The sequence below is a fragment of the Ambystoma mexicanum genome, chromosome 10, assembly GCF_040938575.1.
Source record: "Ambystoma mexicanum isolate Mex_15411 chromosome 10, UKY_AmexF1_1, whole genome shotgun sequence".
Lineage (NCBI taxonomy): Eukaryota > Metazoa > Chordata > Amphibia > Caudata > Ambystomatidae > Ambystoma > Ambystoma mexicanum.
The window spans coordinates 455,199,622-455,214,570 of NC_090932.1; the positions used below are offsets into that span (position 1 = coordinate 455,199,622).

At 52.0% G+C, this 14,949-nt stretch overlaps 1 protein-coding gene across 5 annotated transcripts in view; it reads right to left on the bottom strand.

The window, feature by feature from the left end:
* The window catches only part of STAG1 (STAG1 cohesin complex component), a 2,120,576-nt gene that overhangs the window by 279,063 nt on the left and 1,826,564 nt on the right, over positions 1 to 14,949 (bottom strand). For all 5 annotated transcript variants that reach the window (XM_069618021.1, XM_069618024.1, XM_069618022.1 and 2 more), the window contains one exon: positions 9,528 to 9,629. In XM_069618021.1, coding sequence (XP_069474122.1) covers positions 9,528 to 9,629 — 102 coding nt within the window. The remainder of the gene's footprint in view (positions 1 to 9,527; positions 9,630 to 14,949) is intronic.

Here is a 14,949-nt window from a genome sequence, read left to right on the forward strand (position 1 = left end):
TCAGACAGAATGTCAACATTTTCCCAGACTTGGTGTTAGGCAAAGTTTGCATGCAGTACCCTCTGGGAACACTACAAAACTCTGACTACAGGTATAGGCAACCCAACCTTTGGTATAAGCTTGTACTACACAGTTTTGGTAGCGTGTTAAGCAGCCAGGTTGATCTCAAGAGGGGTCAATGTGAACTGTAGTGGAGTTACACAGAGATTTACAGTTACAAGTATTCAAATAAACTCTTACACTCACGGTTTCTTGAATTAACAATTATTAATGTATCAGTCAGAATATGCCTTCTTCAGAAGGGAGCAATATAATAGTAACACTCAAATACACTACCTTAAGTACACACTCTTAATATTGTTAAATCAGTAGATAGCCTTTTGGGGTGGCCCACAGACACTATCTACACCCTCAGGTGACTTCAATTGCTAGGGTGCTGGGTACATTAGGAACAAGTTACTTACCTGTAACTGTTGTTCTCCAGCATGGGTCTGGCATGGATTCACATGCTCATGAATATTCCCTGTCGTCAGGCTGGGAATCCTCGGTAAAGAAAAAACCAGTATCAGTTTCGTTTCTGATCCGTCTTTCGTAGTAACAACCAATCACTGGTCTCTGCGTCATACTGACCACAGCCAATGACTGCCCTCTACCTAAGCACCGCCTCTGGCAGCCATCTTCAGATTTGGAAGCACGTGAAGTGCCAGTATGACCAAGTGAAGAGCCGCAGAGGGGTAGGCGGGAGGGTTCGCATGTGAATCCATGCCAGACCCATGCTGGAGAACAACAGTTACAGGTAAGTAACTTGTTCCTTCTCCAGCATGGGGTCTGGCATGGATTCACATGCTCATGAATAAAGAATACATAGCAGTACACACATGCACAACCACGGGAGGTGGCAAAGGCTCAACATTAAGCATTACATCAAACTCAACATTAAGCACCTTAGCTCCTCACCAGGCTCACCTCAGGCGAACAGGTTGCGCAGCACTGCTTGGCCGACCCTGGACTCCTCCCTGGAATCCCGGTCGACGCAGTAGAATTTCGTGAAGGTGTGCGTCGACCTCCACGTAGCAGCCCTGCATACGTCCAGCAGGGGCACACCACATAGGAACGCCGTGGTAGCTGCGATAGCTCTGGTGGAGTGGGCTCTCGGACGGCCAGGCAGCGGTCGGTTTGCCAACCGGTGACAGTACATGATACAGCCGGAGAGCCATCTGGAAATGGAAGCCTTCGAGAGATCCTTCCCCTGATTGACAGGTCCAAAGTTCACAAAGAGTTGTGACGTCTTCCGAAAACACTTTGTGCGGTCTACGTAGAACTTCAGCGCTCTAGCCACATCCAGCGAGTGCAAAGTCCTCTCAGCCGGCGACGAAGGCGACCGGAAGAACACAGGCAACACCAAGGGTTCGTTGAGATGGAAGTCCGACGGTACCTTGGGCATGAAGGAGGGGTGCGTCCTGAGCACTACCCTCGTGTCGTGAAAAGTCAAGTACGGGGCCTTGCAGGAAAGGGCCTGGATCTCTCCCACCCGTCGTGCGGAGGTGATGGCCACAAGAAACGCTGTTTTCCACGACAGAAACTTCAACAGGGCCGAGTGCAGAGGCTCGAACAGAGGTCCCATGAGCTTGGTCAGCACCACGTTGAGCTCCCACGCCGGGGCCGGAGCCTTCACCGGCGGGAACGATCTGAACAGTCCCTTCATGAACTCTTTCACCAGATGATGAGACCACAAGGACGTCCGGCCCGTGGTTCTGGTGTATCGGGAGATCGCAGCAAGATGAATCTTGATGGACGCGTGTGCCAGTCCAGCTTTGGCCAGCGTCAGCAGGTACGGCAGTACTTGGGGAGCCGTAATCCGTAGAGGGTTAATCTTCTGTGCGTGGCACCAGACAGAGAACCTCTTCCATTTGTGTCCGTAGCATTTAAGAGTCGAGGACGCCCTGGCCTTTGCAAGAACCTCTCTGCAGTCGGCCGGTATGTCGTATCCTCCAAACTCTAGCGCTGCAGGAGCCAGGCCTGCAAGTTCAGCGATTTCGGGTCGTGGTGGAGGATGGCGCCTCCTTCCCTGGAGAGTAGATCCGCGTCCACCGGCAGCTTGATTGGCGGGGACGCTGACAAGTCCAGAAGGTCTGGGAACCATATCTGCTTCGGCCACGCAGGTGCGACGAGGATCATCCTGCACCGTGACCTCTTGAGCTGGTTGGCGAGCCGGATTAGCAGCGGCAAAGGAGGGAACGCGTAGAGGAACAGGCCCTCCCAGGGGAACGAGAAAGCATCGCACATGCTCCTCGCCTGGGGAAACCTGCTGGCGAACCTCAGGCACTTGGAGTTCATCGCCGTCGCGAACAGGTCGATCTGGGGTGTGCCCCACCGTCGGAAGAGGCAATCCACTAGATCCTGCCGTAGCTCCCACTCGTGGCACGAGCGCAGCTCCCTGCTGAGCGAGTCGGCGATGGTATTTGGACAGTGCTGGGGACCTGGTTCCGCCCTGTTTCCTGATGTAAAACATGGTGGTGGTGTCGGTGAAGATCCTCACCACCTTGCCCTTGAGGGACGGAAGGAAGGACCTGAGGGCCCAAAACACTGCACGGAGCTCCAGGACGTTGATATGTAGGGATTTCTCCGTCGGGAGCCAAAGGCCTCTTGCGTGCAGATTTTCGGTGTGCGCTCCCCACCCTTCCAGGGAGGCATCCGTGGTCACTGTCTCCTGGTGGGCTGGGGTCTGGAAGTCCATGCCCGCCGTCAGATGCGCGCGGGTGCCCCACCACCAGATCGCTCGTCGGAAACTCTCGTCGAGTGTGATCCTTTCCTCGAAGCTGCCCGTCGTTTGGATCCAGCGCGCGTCCAGGAACTCCTGCAACGGGCGCATCCGGAGCCTGCACATGGGAATGAGGTAGATGCAGGAAGACATCATTCCGAGGAGGGACTTGATGGACCTCACCTTGGCCGCGTCGGCCACCAACATCCGCTGCACCTTGCCCAGGATGGTCCTGGTCCTCCCCTCCGACGGGGAGGCCAGAAGGAATACTGCGTTGAGCCTCGCTCCCAGAAACAGAGCGTCTTGCGCGGGTACCAGGTGGGGTTTGGCGTAGTTCACGGAGAATCCCAAGTCCGTGAGAAGTTGGACGGTCCTCGCCGTGTGAACCACGGCGAGCTCCCTCGTCTTGGCTCGGATGAGCCAGTCGTCCAGGTAGGGGTAGACGTGGATCCCTTCGCGGCGTAGCTGCGCCGCCACCGGTGCGAGGCACTTGGTGAACACCCTGGGTGCCGACCGTAGTCCGAAGGGGAGGGCTTTGAACTGGGACTTTTGCGCCTTGATGAACTTGTTCAGACGTCGCAGGTCCAGGATGGGGCGCCATCCCCCCGTCTTCTTCTTCACGAGGAAGTATCTCGAGTAAACTCCGGAGCCCCGAAGCCTCTTTGGGACGAGTTCGATGGCGCCCTTCCTGAGCATCGCCTTTACCTCCAGGAGAAGTTGAGGGACGTGAAGTTCTTTCCTGGCCACGGGGGGGACGCGCGGACACCTTCTTTGAAACTTGAGCGCGTGGCCCCGGGCCAAGGCGTCCAGCACCCAACGGTCGGTGGAGATGGACTCCCACACGCTGACGAAGCTCGCCAGCCGGCCTCCCACCGGGGTGCTTCGGTGGGGGCCCGACCCCACGGCCGGTTCAATCCTGCTTCGACGAGGCTTTGCCGCCTTGACCTCCTTGGCGGCGACGGCGGGGTCCGCCAGACTTGCCTCGTCCTCTGTAGGCCTCCTGAGACGACGAGCGGGCCGCTTGACGGTAGGCGGAGAAACCGCCGCCGGAACCTTTGGAGGCGCCCTTGCCTCCGCTGCTCCGAAAGGGCGTCCGTCGTTGTTGCAGAACTCCAAGGGCCCGGGCCGTCTCGGTGTCCGCTTTAATGGCCTGAAGGGAATCGTCCACTGTTTTCCCAAACAGGTTGTTCCCATCGAAGGGCATGTCCAGGACTCTGGTCTGAACGTCTTGACGGAAGTCCGTAGCCTTGAGCCATCCACGCCGCCTAAGGCAAACGCCTTTGCCCAACTGGCGGAACCCAGTGTCGGCGATGTCCGTCGCAACGGTAATGGCGTGGTCCGAAGCCACCTCACCTTCCTGCAGGATCTCCAGGGCCTCTGCCCTCTTGTCGTCCGGCAAGAAGTCCAGCAGGGGAGCCGGTTTGTACCAGAGCTCCCTGTCGTAGCGGGCCACGATAGCCAAGGCGTTGGCCGCTTTAATCGTCGTCGCTGCAGACGAGATGTCTCTGCGTCCCATAGCGTCCAATTTCTTTCCCTCGCCGTCCGGTGGGGAAGTCGATGTGGAGGCCGCACCCCCCCCCGCTTTTTTCCTGGCCGCCGCGGAGACGACGGAGTCCGGGGTAGGCTGCGCCCGGAGGCACAGGGGGGCCGTGTCCGGGACCCGGTACTTTTTCTCGTACCGGTCTCTTCTAGCTGGCGTCGTAGAAGGGTTCTTGAGGAGGGTGAGGCCCTCATCCCAAATGTCGTCCAATAGAGGCACTGCGAGGACCGTCTTCCTCTTGGCCTCGCGCCGCTGATAAAGGAAACCTTCCTTCTTCTCCTCAGGGCAGAGTTGGAAAAGCTCGGATGCCCTGGTGATCATGGAGTTGAACGATCCAATCTCGTCGGGCGGAGAAGCCCTGGTGGGAGGCGACGACGGTACATCCTCGTCGTATACCTCGTCGTCCGTACCCGTCGCTGCCGTGTCAGTCCCCGTATCATCCCGTCGGGTGGACGGGGAGGAGGGCTGGAATGGGGCGCGACGGCTGAAAAGGAGGCAGAGGGTGGATCCTTCTTTTCTTGGTAGGGGGAACACCAGAAGGTCCCGGTTCTGGGTCCCCCGACGGGAGAGGTTCCGTCGGCAACGGTAGACTCGTCCTTATCTCTGAGCATAAGGACTGTATAGCCAACAAAATGGCCGCCAAGCTGTCTCGCGGCGCTGGCAGAGGGGAATCCGACGGGCGATCAGGGGCCGTGGCTTAAGACCTCGACCAGCTCCTCCTCCGAGGTTGAGGCCGAATATACGACGATGCCCTGCCCCCCCTTTTTCTTCCCCACGGGGGATTTCACAGGGGTCCTATCGATGGGCACAAAAGAGGACTCCCTCCGAGGTGGCAGGGAGACTCTGAGCCCCGAGGTCGCCACCACTGGCGTAGCCTCCACAGGCTGAGCCAGGGCCGCCGCGACAGACTCGATAGAGGGCTTGGCCGGATGGATTAAGGCCTTCACCACCTTAGGTGCGCTCACCGCCTTATCCTTGAGGGGGGGGGGAGACAGTGCCTCGCTCCCCCTCCGCCTTCGAGCTCGACCGGGGCCTCTCTAGGAGCCTCGCTGGGTGCTCGGCCTTCCTCTTACCCGACCCAGAGCGTTGGCTCGTGGTTGATGGTGCCGGGGAGGGTGCGCCCAGCCTGGCGCCCGTAGAGCCCGACCGTTCGGCGCTCCCGGTGCCAGCGGACTCGCGGTGCTTGGCCTTATGTTGGACCCCCGTCGCCGGGGCGTCCTCAAAGTTCTTAGAAGACCGCTCGGATTTCTTCCTCTTCTTCTCGCCGGACGGGCTCTTCCCTTCCAGCCAGTTGGCGAGACGTTGATGGCTGTCCTTCATGGTCCGCTCCGACATGTTACCGCAAAACGCACAGTCCTTCTCCACGTGCGTCTTGTCCTCATGTAGGCAGTAAAGACAAAAAGAGTGTTCGTCCTCCTTGAAGACGTTCTGCAGCTGGCATCCAGGGCAGACCCTGAACAGCTTTCCGGGCGTCGAGCTTCCCTTCTCCTGGGCCATGACCAGGCCTGAGAAACTTCTGGAGTCCTCCAAAAGCATAGCTCGACTAAATCTTCACCCTTGAGGGGCGCAGACGAATCCGACACGGGTCCCTGTTGATCGGATGGAGAGTCGGTGGAGCTTGAGGCTCTTTTGACCGAAAAAACGAAGTTTTTGAGAAAAAACGTGAAAAAAATAGCACTAACGCTCGAGAGCAATAGCACGAGGATCCCAACACATGAACGTGCGGTAAAAATCTGAAGATGGCTGCCAGAGGCGGTGCTTCGGTAGAGGGCAGTCATTGGCTGTGGTCAGTATGACGCAGAGACCAGTGATTGGTTGTTACTACGAAAGACAGATCAGAAACGAAACTGATACTGGTTTTTTCTTTACCGAGGATTCCCAGCCTGACGACGGGGAATATTCATGAGCATGTGAATCCATGCCAGACCCCATGCAGGAGAATGTGCCCTTCCTTGGGAATTTGTTCAAGGCCCCAAGGTCCAGGATGGGACGGAGTCAGAGTCCTCCTACTTTGTTGATACCCAGGAAGTAACAGCAATACGAACCAAACCCTTCTCTTCAGCTGGCACTTCAAGAGAAGGCCTTACAGTTCCTCTGGATTTCCCTTTCCGGGTGATGGGAGGGTGGTGGAAGGCTGTCGGGACTTGCCAGAGGAATGGCAGACAAGAGCCTTCATCAAACAATTGTAGGACGCAGGCGTCACAAGTGATCTCATTCCATTTCCCCATTAACACAGAGACTCTCCCTCCAACGAGATATACGAGAGATACATCGGGGAGGGGCGGGAGGGCAGGACCTCCGAGGTTGCTGAAATGTGGGTGGTGCAGACACTGCAGCAGGGGTAGCCCACCTGACTGCACCCCTTTCTGGCCCCTGCCATGGGATTGGCTATTGTCCCTGCTTGGTCCAAGGAAGCTGTGTCCTTCTAGAGAAGGTGTTATAACGCCTCGTGCCTCACCCATAGAGCCAATGGAAACACTTTGCTTGGCATGTTGATGTTGCATGGTAAGCCCCAGCGACTTCGCTGCCAGCTTCCAATCCTTAAATATCACTCTGTCTTTTGGGCCAAACAAATGATCCCCATCAAAAGCCAGGAACAAGGAGCTTCACCTAGACATTCAGAAACCAGAGATCATAAGGTAGGCTGACCCGCACAGCGACATCTGGCATGCAATTCTTTTCCCAGCTCTTGACAATGTCCAAGAAACTGCCCCCGCCAAGCTCACTGGCAAGTGGTTGGCTGCTTCAGTGATGTGCGCACCACAGTATATGCGAGTACTTGGCAAAAGCATGAGAGTTATTGAACACCTTTAATGCCTTGCTCTCTAGGGCAAACACCATTTTAGTCAATGCGTCTAACCTTCGATTTCGTTCATGGTAAGGTTCGAAGCTAAGGGAGAAGGCCTCGAGTTAACTGTTGGGGCCTGCACAAGTCCCCCGGGGTCAGGGTGAGCCAGACACACAGTTGTCCTCTCGATGGCTTGTTTTTGTTAATTCCGCGTTGACCACCGGCGTAGAGCACAGACGTTGTCAAAGACACATGGTTGGAACTGTGATGGTGGCATTAACCGGCAGAACTCGTTCCACCTGCAGTCCTCGGTCAAGAATGTCAGTCAATTCATATTGCAATAGTGGTTTAGACTGAGCGCTACGACCAATTTCTCAACCACCTTGTGGTAATGGGTGCTAGGGGGTAAATACTGAGCTGCCCGCTACAGCTCGACGTCATGAGCCCAGGGCGAGCCAACCAGTGGCACCATTCCAAAACGGATCAGGTCTCCCTCCCCCATCTTAGATCGACTGCATCAAGTGGAAGAACTCAGTACACACTCTGGCACGTAGCTTCGGTCCTGCAGAATCTCCAACAGACAAGGGGCTTTGTGAACCGATGCAGGTGGTGAAGGCAGTATTGGCACGGATACAGGCTTTACACTGGAGGTCAAGCAAAAAAGGTTGTTTGACATCCCTGGGTGCCTTTGTGCCGGTTGAACCAGGCACAAAGACATAGCAGAGTTCACTGATGGCGTCAAAACCGTACCCACAGCAGCCTTCTCAAACAGACATCATTTGCCTCAAACTCTTCCCACTCTGCCCTAGACGTCCGATTCGCAAGGATTGGACTTGCACCGTCATCTGATGAGTGAGTGACATCTGCATCTACGCTTCTTTTAGTGACACGAAGAGCAGGAAGATATATGTGGTGGGATTCACTATGAGAGAGTGCCTTTTTTAAAATGTTTATGGCACCTCTCTAGATGGGGTCCTAAAACTGCAGTAACACAGGAAATCCCCCAGCAGGTAAATAAACAGACTCTTCCAAATATTCATTGCAAGAGTTTCGGTACAGGATTTGCCCTTTCCAACCTCTTCAAGGAGTCTCTCCGCCTCAACACGTAGGCCATCACCTAGGCCATCGTGTCGCCCCTCGCACCACCTGACTCGTTAGAAGCCGCCCAGCTCTCTCCTCCCCACCACCCGGTACAGCTGTACTGCTCCTCTGTACCCCTCTGTAGCCTATCCCCGCTGTATATCTGTTCTGTTACCTCCGTTCTGTATTGTTGTATCCCTCTGTAAAGCACTCTTGCTTCTCGAATCTAGGTCAGAGCTCAATAAATACCATAATAATAATTGGGTACCACCACTCACAGAGGATGGCCAAAGCCAGCTCCCCATTCACAATCTCTGAAACAGACACTCAACCTAGACCAACCCTAAGGATTGTATATGGACAGCCTAAAGGTTTGGACTGGTCTAAACCAATAAAAAGCCATTTGGAGGCTGCGATTTAAGCGTACAAACAATCCATGTGTGCAGAATGGCCATTTTAAGCCTGCCTTGTGATGTCCCCGCAACGAAACCAAAAACTGGCAGACAGCAGTACCTAAATGGTTTGCACCCTTAGTGAAGCCAGACTTGACTTAGCTGCCACTGGCCTCCATCCTAAAACCAATGCAGAGTGAGAAATATCCTAGGGCACAAACCGGATGCTTAAATACCCCTGGGACTGGGAGCCTAAAGTGCAACCCAGGACCATATACACAAACTAAGGAAAAAAGGGTTGCCACTAAAGAGGGACTTTCAGGTCCCTCCCACCCAAAAAAGCAAAACTTTAAGGACCCTAAAAAGTGGTCCTCGAATTTTCAAAAAATGAAACTGCCGTAACAGCAACTAAGTACCCACAAGGGCAACTAGGCAGCGGGCGATTACTCAAACTCTAAACAAATGCAAACATGCAATTATGGAGTCCTGCAACTACCTTGTAATCAATAGGTGTTTAAAGATTGAAGAAGCATGAGATTTCTGTCGACATTGCTCATGCAAATTGCTAAAGAATAACATTACATAGTGTACCTCTTTAACAGCAAGTATGTCTTCTCCCCACAACCCCCAGCAGCATACCTCTCTCAAGAGACCTTTAGAGTCCAAATAAACCCCATTTGCACCCTCATTCTATTCACAACTGTCCCCTCTTCACTATCCCCTGAATGTACTATGGTACCATGCTTTTCTGTTACAGAGCCCTACTGAACAAACCATTGTCACTCTAGTACACTCACTGCAGATACTGAGAAACTGTAACAGTTATAATATCCCATAAACAACTTAACATTTAATCAATAAGCATGCACGTGCAGCACCTTGAACACAATCCTTCACCCAGTGGTCTCAGTTGTGAGGGCCCTTTGCAAATTTGAAAAAAAAGTTAAGAGGTTAGTACATTCATACCTGTTGTAAACTGAGAATAAGTGTCTTGGCACACTGAATCTTATCCATTTGCCTTGCTTTGCTCAGCGTTTCTTTGATGATGTCTCCATAATCATTGTAGTACTAAAATGAAACAAAATACACAAATTGAGGCCCGCAAATTTCTTAAAGGAACTTTACTCTGAGAAAGATTACATACAACAAAGATCATACATATGCATTCAAAAGACCTATTGTGCAGGTGACAAAATGTCCAATTAGGCTTTTTAGTTTGTAAACTACATCAAAATGTGTTAAAAGCAAACAGCTTTAATTAGTAACTGTCCCAAGGATTGTTAGGAAAGATTTTTCCTTTTGCAGGTTTCCCAATGCGACTCCCAGCCTACCTGCTCACTATTTTGTGACCCAGACCTGAATTTTGGGAGTGAGGAGTTCCTCGCCTCAATGCTGTGCTTTATGTCTAGCAGTGCAGGGGAAACAAGTTTCCCTTTATTTTGACTGCAAGGGCTTCGACCCTCTCCTGCAAACAAGCTCATGGAAGTGGTACCTTTATGTCACACCTTTTGGGTACACTCATGTAAACGTATACCACAGGGAAGTCTTCTCTTCACTAAAGTGCTCAAAACGGCTGACCCTGTTTGAGCCTTTTTTGCACCTCACCTTTGCCTAGATTCACATGCTGTGCATATAGTCCAACATCTAGTGAAAGTCGTGGAGTATTGCATCTTGTTTTCCAAGTTTGAAAAGGGATTTTGACTGGACAGGACTAACACTATCCCTCTAATTGTTTCTTTCTGCCATGAGGGAGCCTGAAGAGAAAGCGTGAGCGAGTACAGAAAATAAAGGAAAGATGCAAGAAGGGAGTGGTTTCTTACCTGTAACTCCATTTCTCCAGCGTTGGTATCTTACATGGATTCACATGCTGTGAATATTCCCAGTCGACAGGCTGGGAACCTGTGTCATTTTAACTTAGTGTTTTCCTATGGAAAACTTCAACACTTCAGTGTCCTATCAACGTCATTTTTGGGTGCTTTAGCCACCACCAATAAGACGTAGGGTACAAATAGCCCTGCCCCCGCGGCTTCCCTTCAGATTTTAACCTCCAAAGTAGAGTCAACCCGAACCAGGTTTGCATGCAGGGACGGCCGGCGGGCGCATGTGAATCCATGGAAGATACCAACGCTGGAGAAATGGAGTTACAGGTAAGAAACTACTCCCTTCAGCCAGCATTGAATCTTTCATGGGTTCACATGCTGTGAATAGATTACATAGCAGTACCCATCATGCAAGGTGGAGTGTAAATGCAAACCAATATAGGAACAGAATCACATACTTGAGACAAAGAAACCCATCCAGTGATCAAGTTCAAACAAAAACCCCGACGCTGCGGGGCTTACCTTATTGAAACAGGCGTTGCAGGACTGCAAGTGTTAGGGAGAATTCTCTGTTAAAGCTAATTTCCCAAACCTAGTGAGTCCCCCAGCAGCTTTGCTGGATTTTTGGGGTTCATTTTTTCTCCTGCTAAGAGTGAGACTCTTTCTCCCACTCTTAGGCACGATTTGAGAATGTCCTTTGACTATGTAATGTGTTTTATGGGCTATGGGGTCTTTTACTCCATAGGGCTTCATGTGTTCTTGGTATGTGTGTTACACAACACCCTCAGTGCAGTAACACAGGGGTGTCATAGTGATCCCCAAACATAGACTCCATACCCTGGGACTGACTACTGTCTCCCAGGGCATGTTAAGTCACCATTGGCTTTTTCTAGTCTCAAAGTGTGAACAGAACCAGTACAAACCATCATATTGTGGAAGTACTGGTAGGGGTAATTGGATTGCCCCTGGGTCTGTTTTCCAAGGGGGCACCGTCGAGTCCCCCCTTGTCGAGTTTCTGGCTGGTGGCAGTGGATACCACGCGAAATATTCCACCGGAATATTTCCTATGGGATTTTCCCATTCATTTTAAATGCACCACTTTTTGGTGCAATGTTAAAGATACCGCCGGGTTATTTATTTAATATTTATTCCCCGGTTGGGTCTTTTTGCCAGGACTCGGTTTTGAAATGGCGTTTGTGTTCGCCTCTGAAACTCTAACCCAAGTTGAGTCCTTTGTTCCACTTTTTGGCGGGCTTCTCCACAGAAGCCCTCCAAATAGTGCCACTCTGTCTGGGGTCAACAGGATGTGTGGGAGGGGGATTAGGCACCCTGGACTGAGTTGCCTTGGCAACTCAAGTTGCACTCTTGCGTGATTGGCCCAGTGGTGAGCCGCATGTTTGAGTGACAGCTAGGCTGATGAATGGGGGTTTTTCTGCATGAAAGCAGGACTTTGGGGACTGGAACTTCAGAAGTCGCCACAGGACCTAAAGAATCCAAAGAGGGGAGAAGCTGAGCCATCTACAATGACGACACCACAGCTGGAGCCCTCCTGGACGAACTCACCACTTCCCCGACGACAGAGGAGATCTTCCAGGAGAGTCTTCTTCCCTTTGAGCTGGTGGGACCAACCAGTTCGCCTTTTTTGCCTTCCTGGATCGTCTCGTGGTCGAATCGCCCGTGCCAAGCACCCCGGCGGTCGGATAGCCACGCTTCACCACTACCGCGAATTAAAGGGTCTTACCTTTTAACCGGGAAACTCCGCAGCTGGTTTCTTCCCTGGCAGTGCAACGAGCTGAAGCTTTCCTCCACATGGAGATCATCTCTTCCTCTGGACGAAGCCCCGACTTGCACCCGCTGCCAGGAACAACTGCTCCCGCTGGAGCTTTCTCACCATTTCAGGTACTGTGTCCCGCCTGGTCTCCCTTGCAACAGATTGTCCGAGGTGTCCCGTAAATCCTTGACTCTCCATCCTGGGGTGACCTCGGACCTGCTAACATTACCTTTCTGAACTGATCCAACCTCTTTTGACATTTCTGCAAAGACTGAGTGTATTTCCACTGTGTGATCTTGGGCACATTCCGCCTTGCTCTCTCCAAGAGTGGGCCTGGCCTATGAACTTTTTGCTATACAGTAGACCCTGTCTTTCTTGAATTGCTGTGGTTTCTTAAAAGTGTTGGTACTGTGTCATTTTCCTATTCTGCCTTTTATCTCCCTTTTTAAACAAATTATTGGAGTGCCATCTACGGTTATACGCTCACCTCTGTTTTGCTAAATAAGTAGTGTCTTAACCTAGAATTGTCGAATAATTAACTAGGGAGGTGTATATATACTTAGTGACTGTGTTTGAACTTGCTTGACATATTAGTGCCAGTGTATTTTTACAAGTGTGTTTTTAAATAAATAATTATATACTTTTATACCAAAGCTCTGTTCAGGGTTTGCTTGTGCTACTGTATGTTTAGCCCTATTGTGTATACTCTATATACTGCCTAACTCTTCTTGAGAGAAGTCTGACTGCTCAGCCACATCTACCAGGTAAATATGGGTGGTGCGGACTGCTACCAATTGGGTTTACTGCTTACTCTTATAGTCTTAAACTTTTTTGCAGTGGTCCCTAAGGAAACTGCACAGGTTTCTGCCTAACAGCAAGTCCCACCTGCACATCCTCACCATGCTGCTGCTCCTGACAGTAATGTTCAGTAAAGGTATGCGGCACCGGCCAGGCCGCCGCCTGGCAAATGTCCACCAGTGGAATCCCGGACCATAATGCCGCCGACGAAGCCGTAGACCTCGTTGAGTGTGCCCTCGGAATCTTTTCCAAAGCTTCCCAGATAGCAGATGCCACCCAACGAGAAAGTCCTTGCTTGGAGATTGCCCGTCCCTTGACGGACGGTCCATAAGCCACAAGCAGCGGTTTAGAAAGTCTGAACGAGTATGATTCAAATAAAACGCCCTCTTGACATCCAGCGAATGCAAAGCCCGCTCTGCAGGCGTGGAGGCTGAAGCAAAGAACGAGGGCAACACAATAGAGGAGAGTTTATGAAATGTGGTTGGCACTTTTGGGATAAAGTGCGGATTAGTAGCCAACAACACCTTGTCCTTGAAGAACCTCAAGTATGGAGGGTCCAAAACCAAAGCTTGCAACTCAGACATCCTTTCGGCCAAAGTAATGGCCACCAGAAAAGCCACCTTCCAAGACAAAAACTGCAAAGGCGTTGACGACATCGGTTCAAACGGCGGTCTCATCAGACCCGACAGAACCACATTAAGGCTCTACACCGGCAGAAACTTCTTGACTGGAGGAAAAGTCCTAAACAACCGCTTCAAGAAATGCTTGATGAGACAATCACTTAACCGAGGCGCTGCATGCCACTTCCGAGTAAATCTAAAAATTGCTGCCAAGTGTACCTTAATGGAGAAGAATGCCAGCCCCTTTTCCGCCAACTGCAACAAGTAGGGCAGAACTTGCTCCAGTGAAATGTTCAAAGGGTCCACCCCAGGTTGGCCCTTACACCACACACAAAACCTTTTGCATTTACACGCATAGGAGGCATTCGTGGACGGAGCTCTTGCCGCCTCCAAAATAAGCAGACAGTCACCAGAAAGCTTTAGCAGGCCAAACTCGGAGAAGTCAGTAGCCAAGCCATCAGGCTGAGAGATCCTGGATCGTGGTGCCAGACAGCACCCTTGTCCTGAGACAGAAGGACCCGCGTCACTTCCAATCAAATCGGCTCCGTGACAGACAGATGAAGGAGGTCAAAGAACAACAGATGCCTGGTCCAGAATGGAGCCATCAGAATCACACGGCATGGGCATCTTCGAATCCACTGGAGGGTCCGTCAAATGAGCGGAAACGGAGGAAATGCATAAGCGAACCTGTCTGTCCATGGTAACGAGAACGCATCCCCTAGAGACTCTGGGTGAGCCCATCTGCTGGCAAACACTGTGCACTGTTTGTTCTCCCTCGTTGCGTAGAGATCCAACGGAGGACGGCCCCATTTCTGGAAGATCATGGACACCTGTTGCTCCTTCAGCTGCCATTCGTGGAGCTGGCCTACCTCCTTGCTGAGCGTGTCTGGCTGCACATTCAACACTCCCGGCAGATGAAACGCACAATGCCAATGTCGTGCAACAGAGCCCAGTGCCAAAGTTCTTGTTGCTTCATTCGACATCACCCTTGAATGCATGCCCCCGTTTCCTAAGATAAAACATTGTGGTGGTATTATCAGTCAACACCCTCACCCCCTAACCGCGTATGCGCAGTAGAAATGATTTCAGGGCCCAATATACCGCTCTCAACTCGAGCACATTGATGTAGAACTGCGACTCTGCCAGAGACCACAGGCCATGTACCTGCGAGCCCTCGAGATGTGCCCCCCATCCTGTCCGAGAGGCATCTGTCACAATTTTAAAGTGGAACTCCAGTTCCAGCAACGGCATGCCCTGAACCAGATTGTCTGATCACTGCCACCATCGAAGAGCTTCCACCAGACTGCCGGAGATCACCACCTTGTCGGACCACAATCCGCGACTGGCATCATGAAGAGACGACAGTTTTTCAGCAGTGG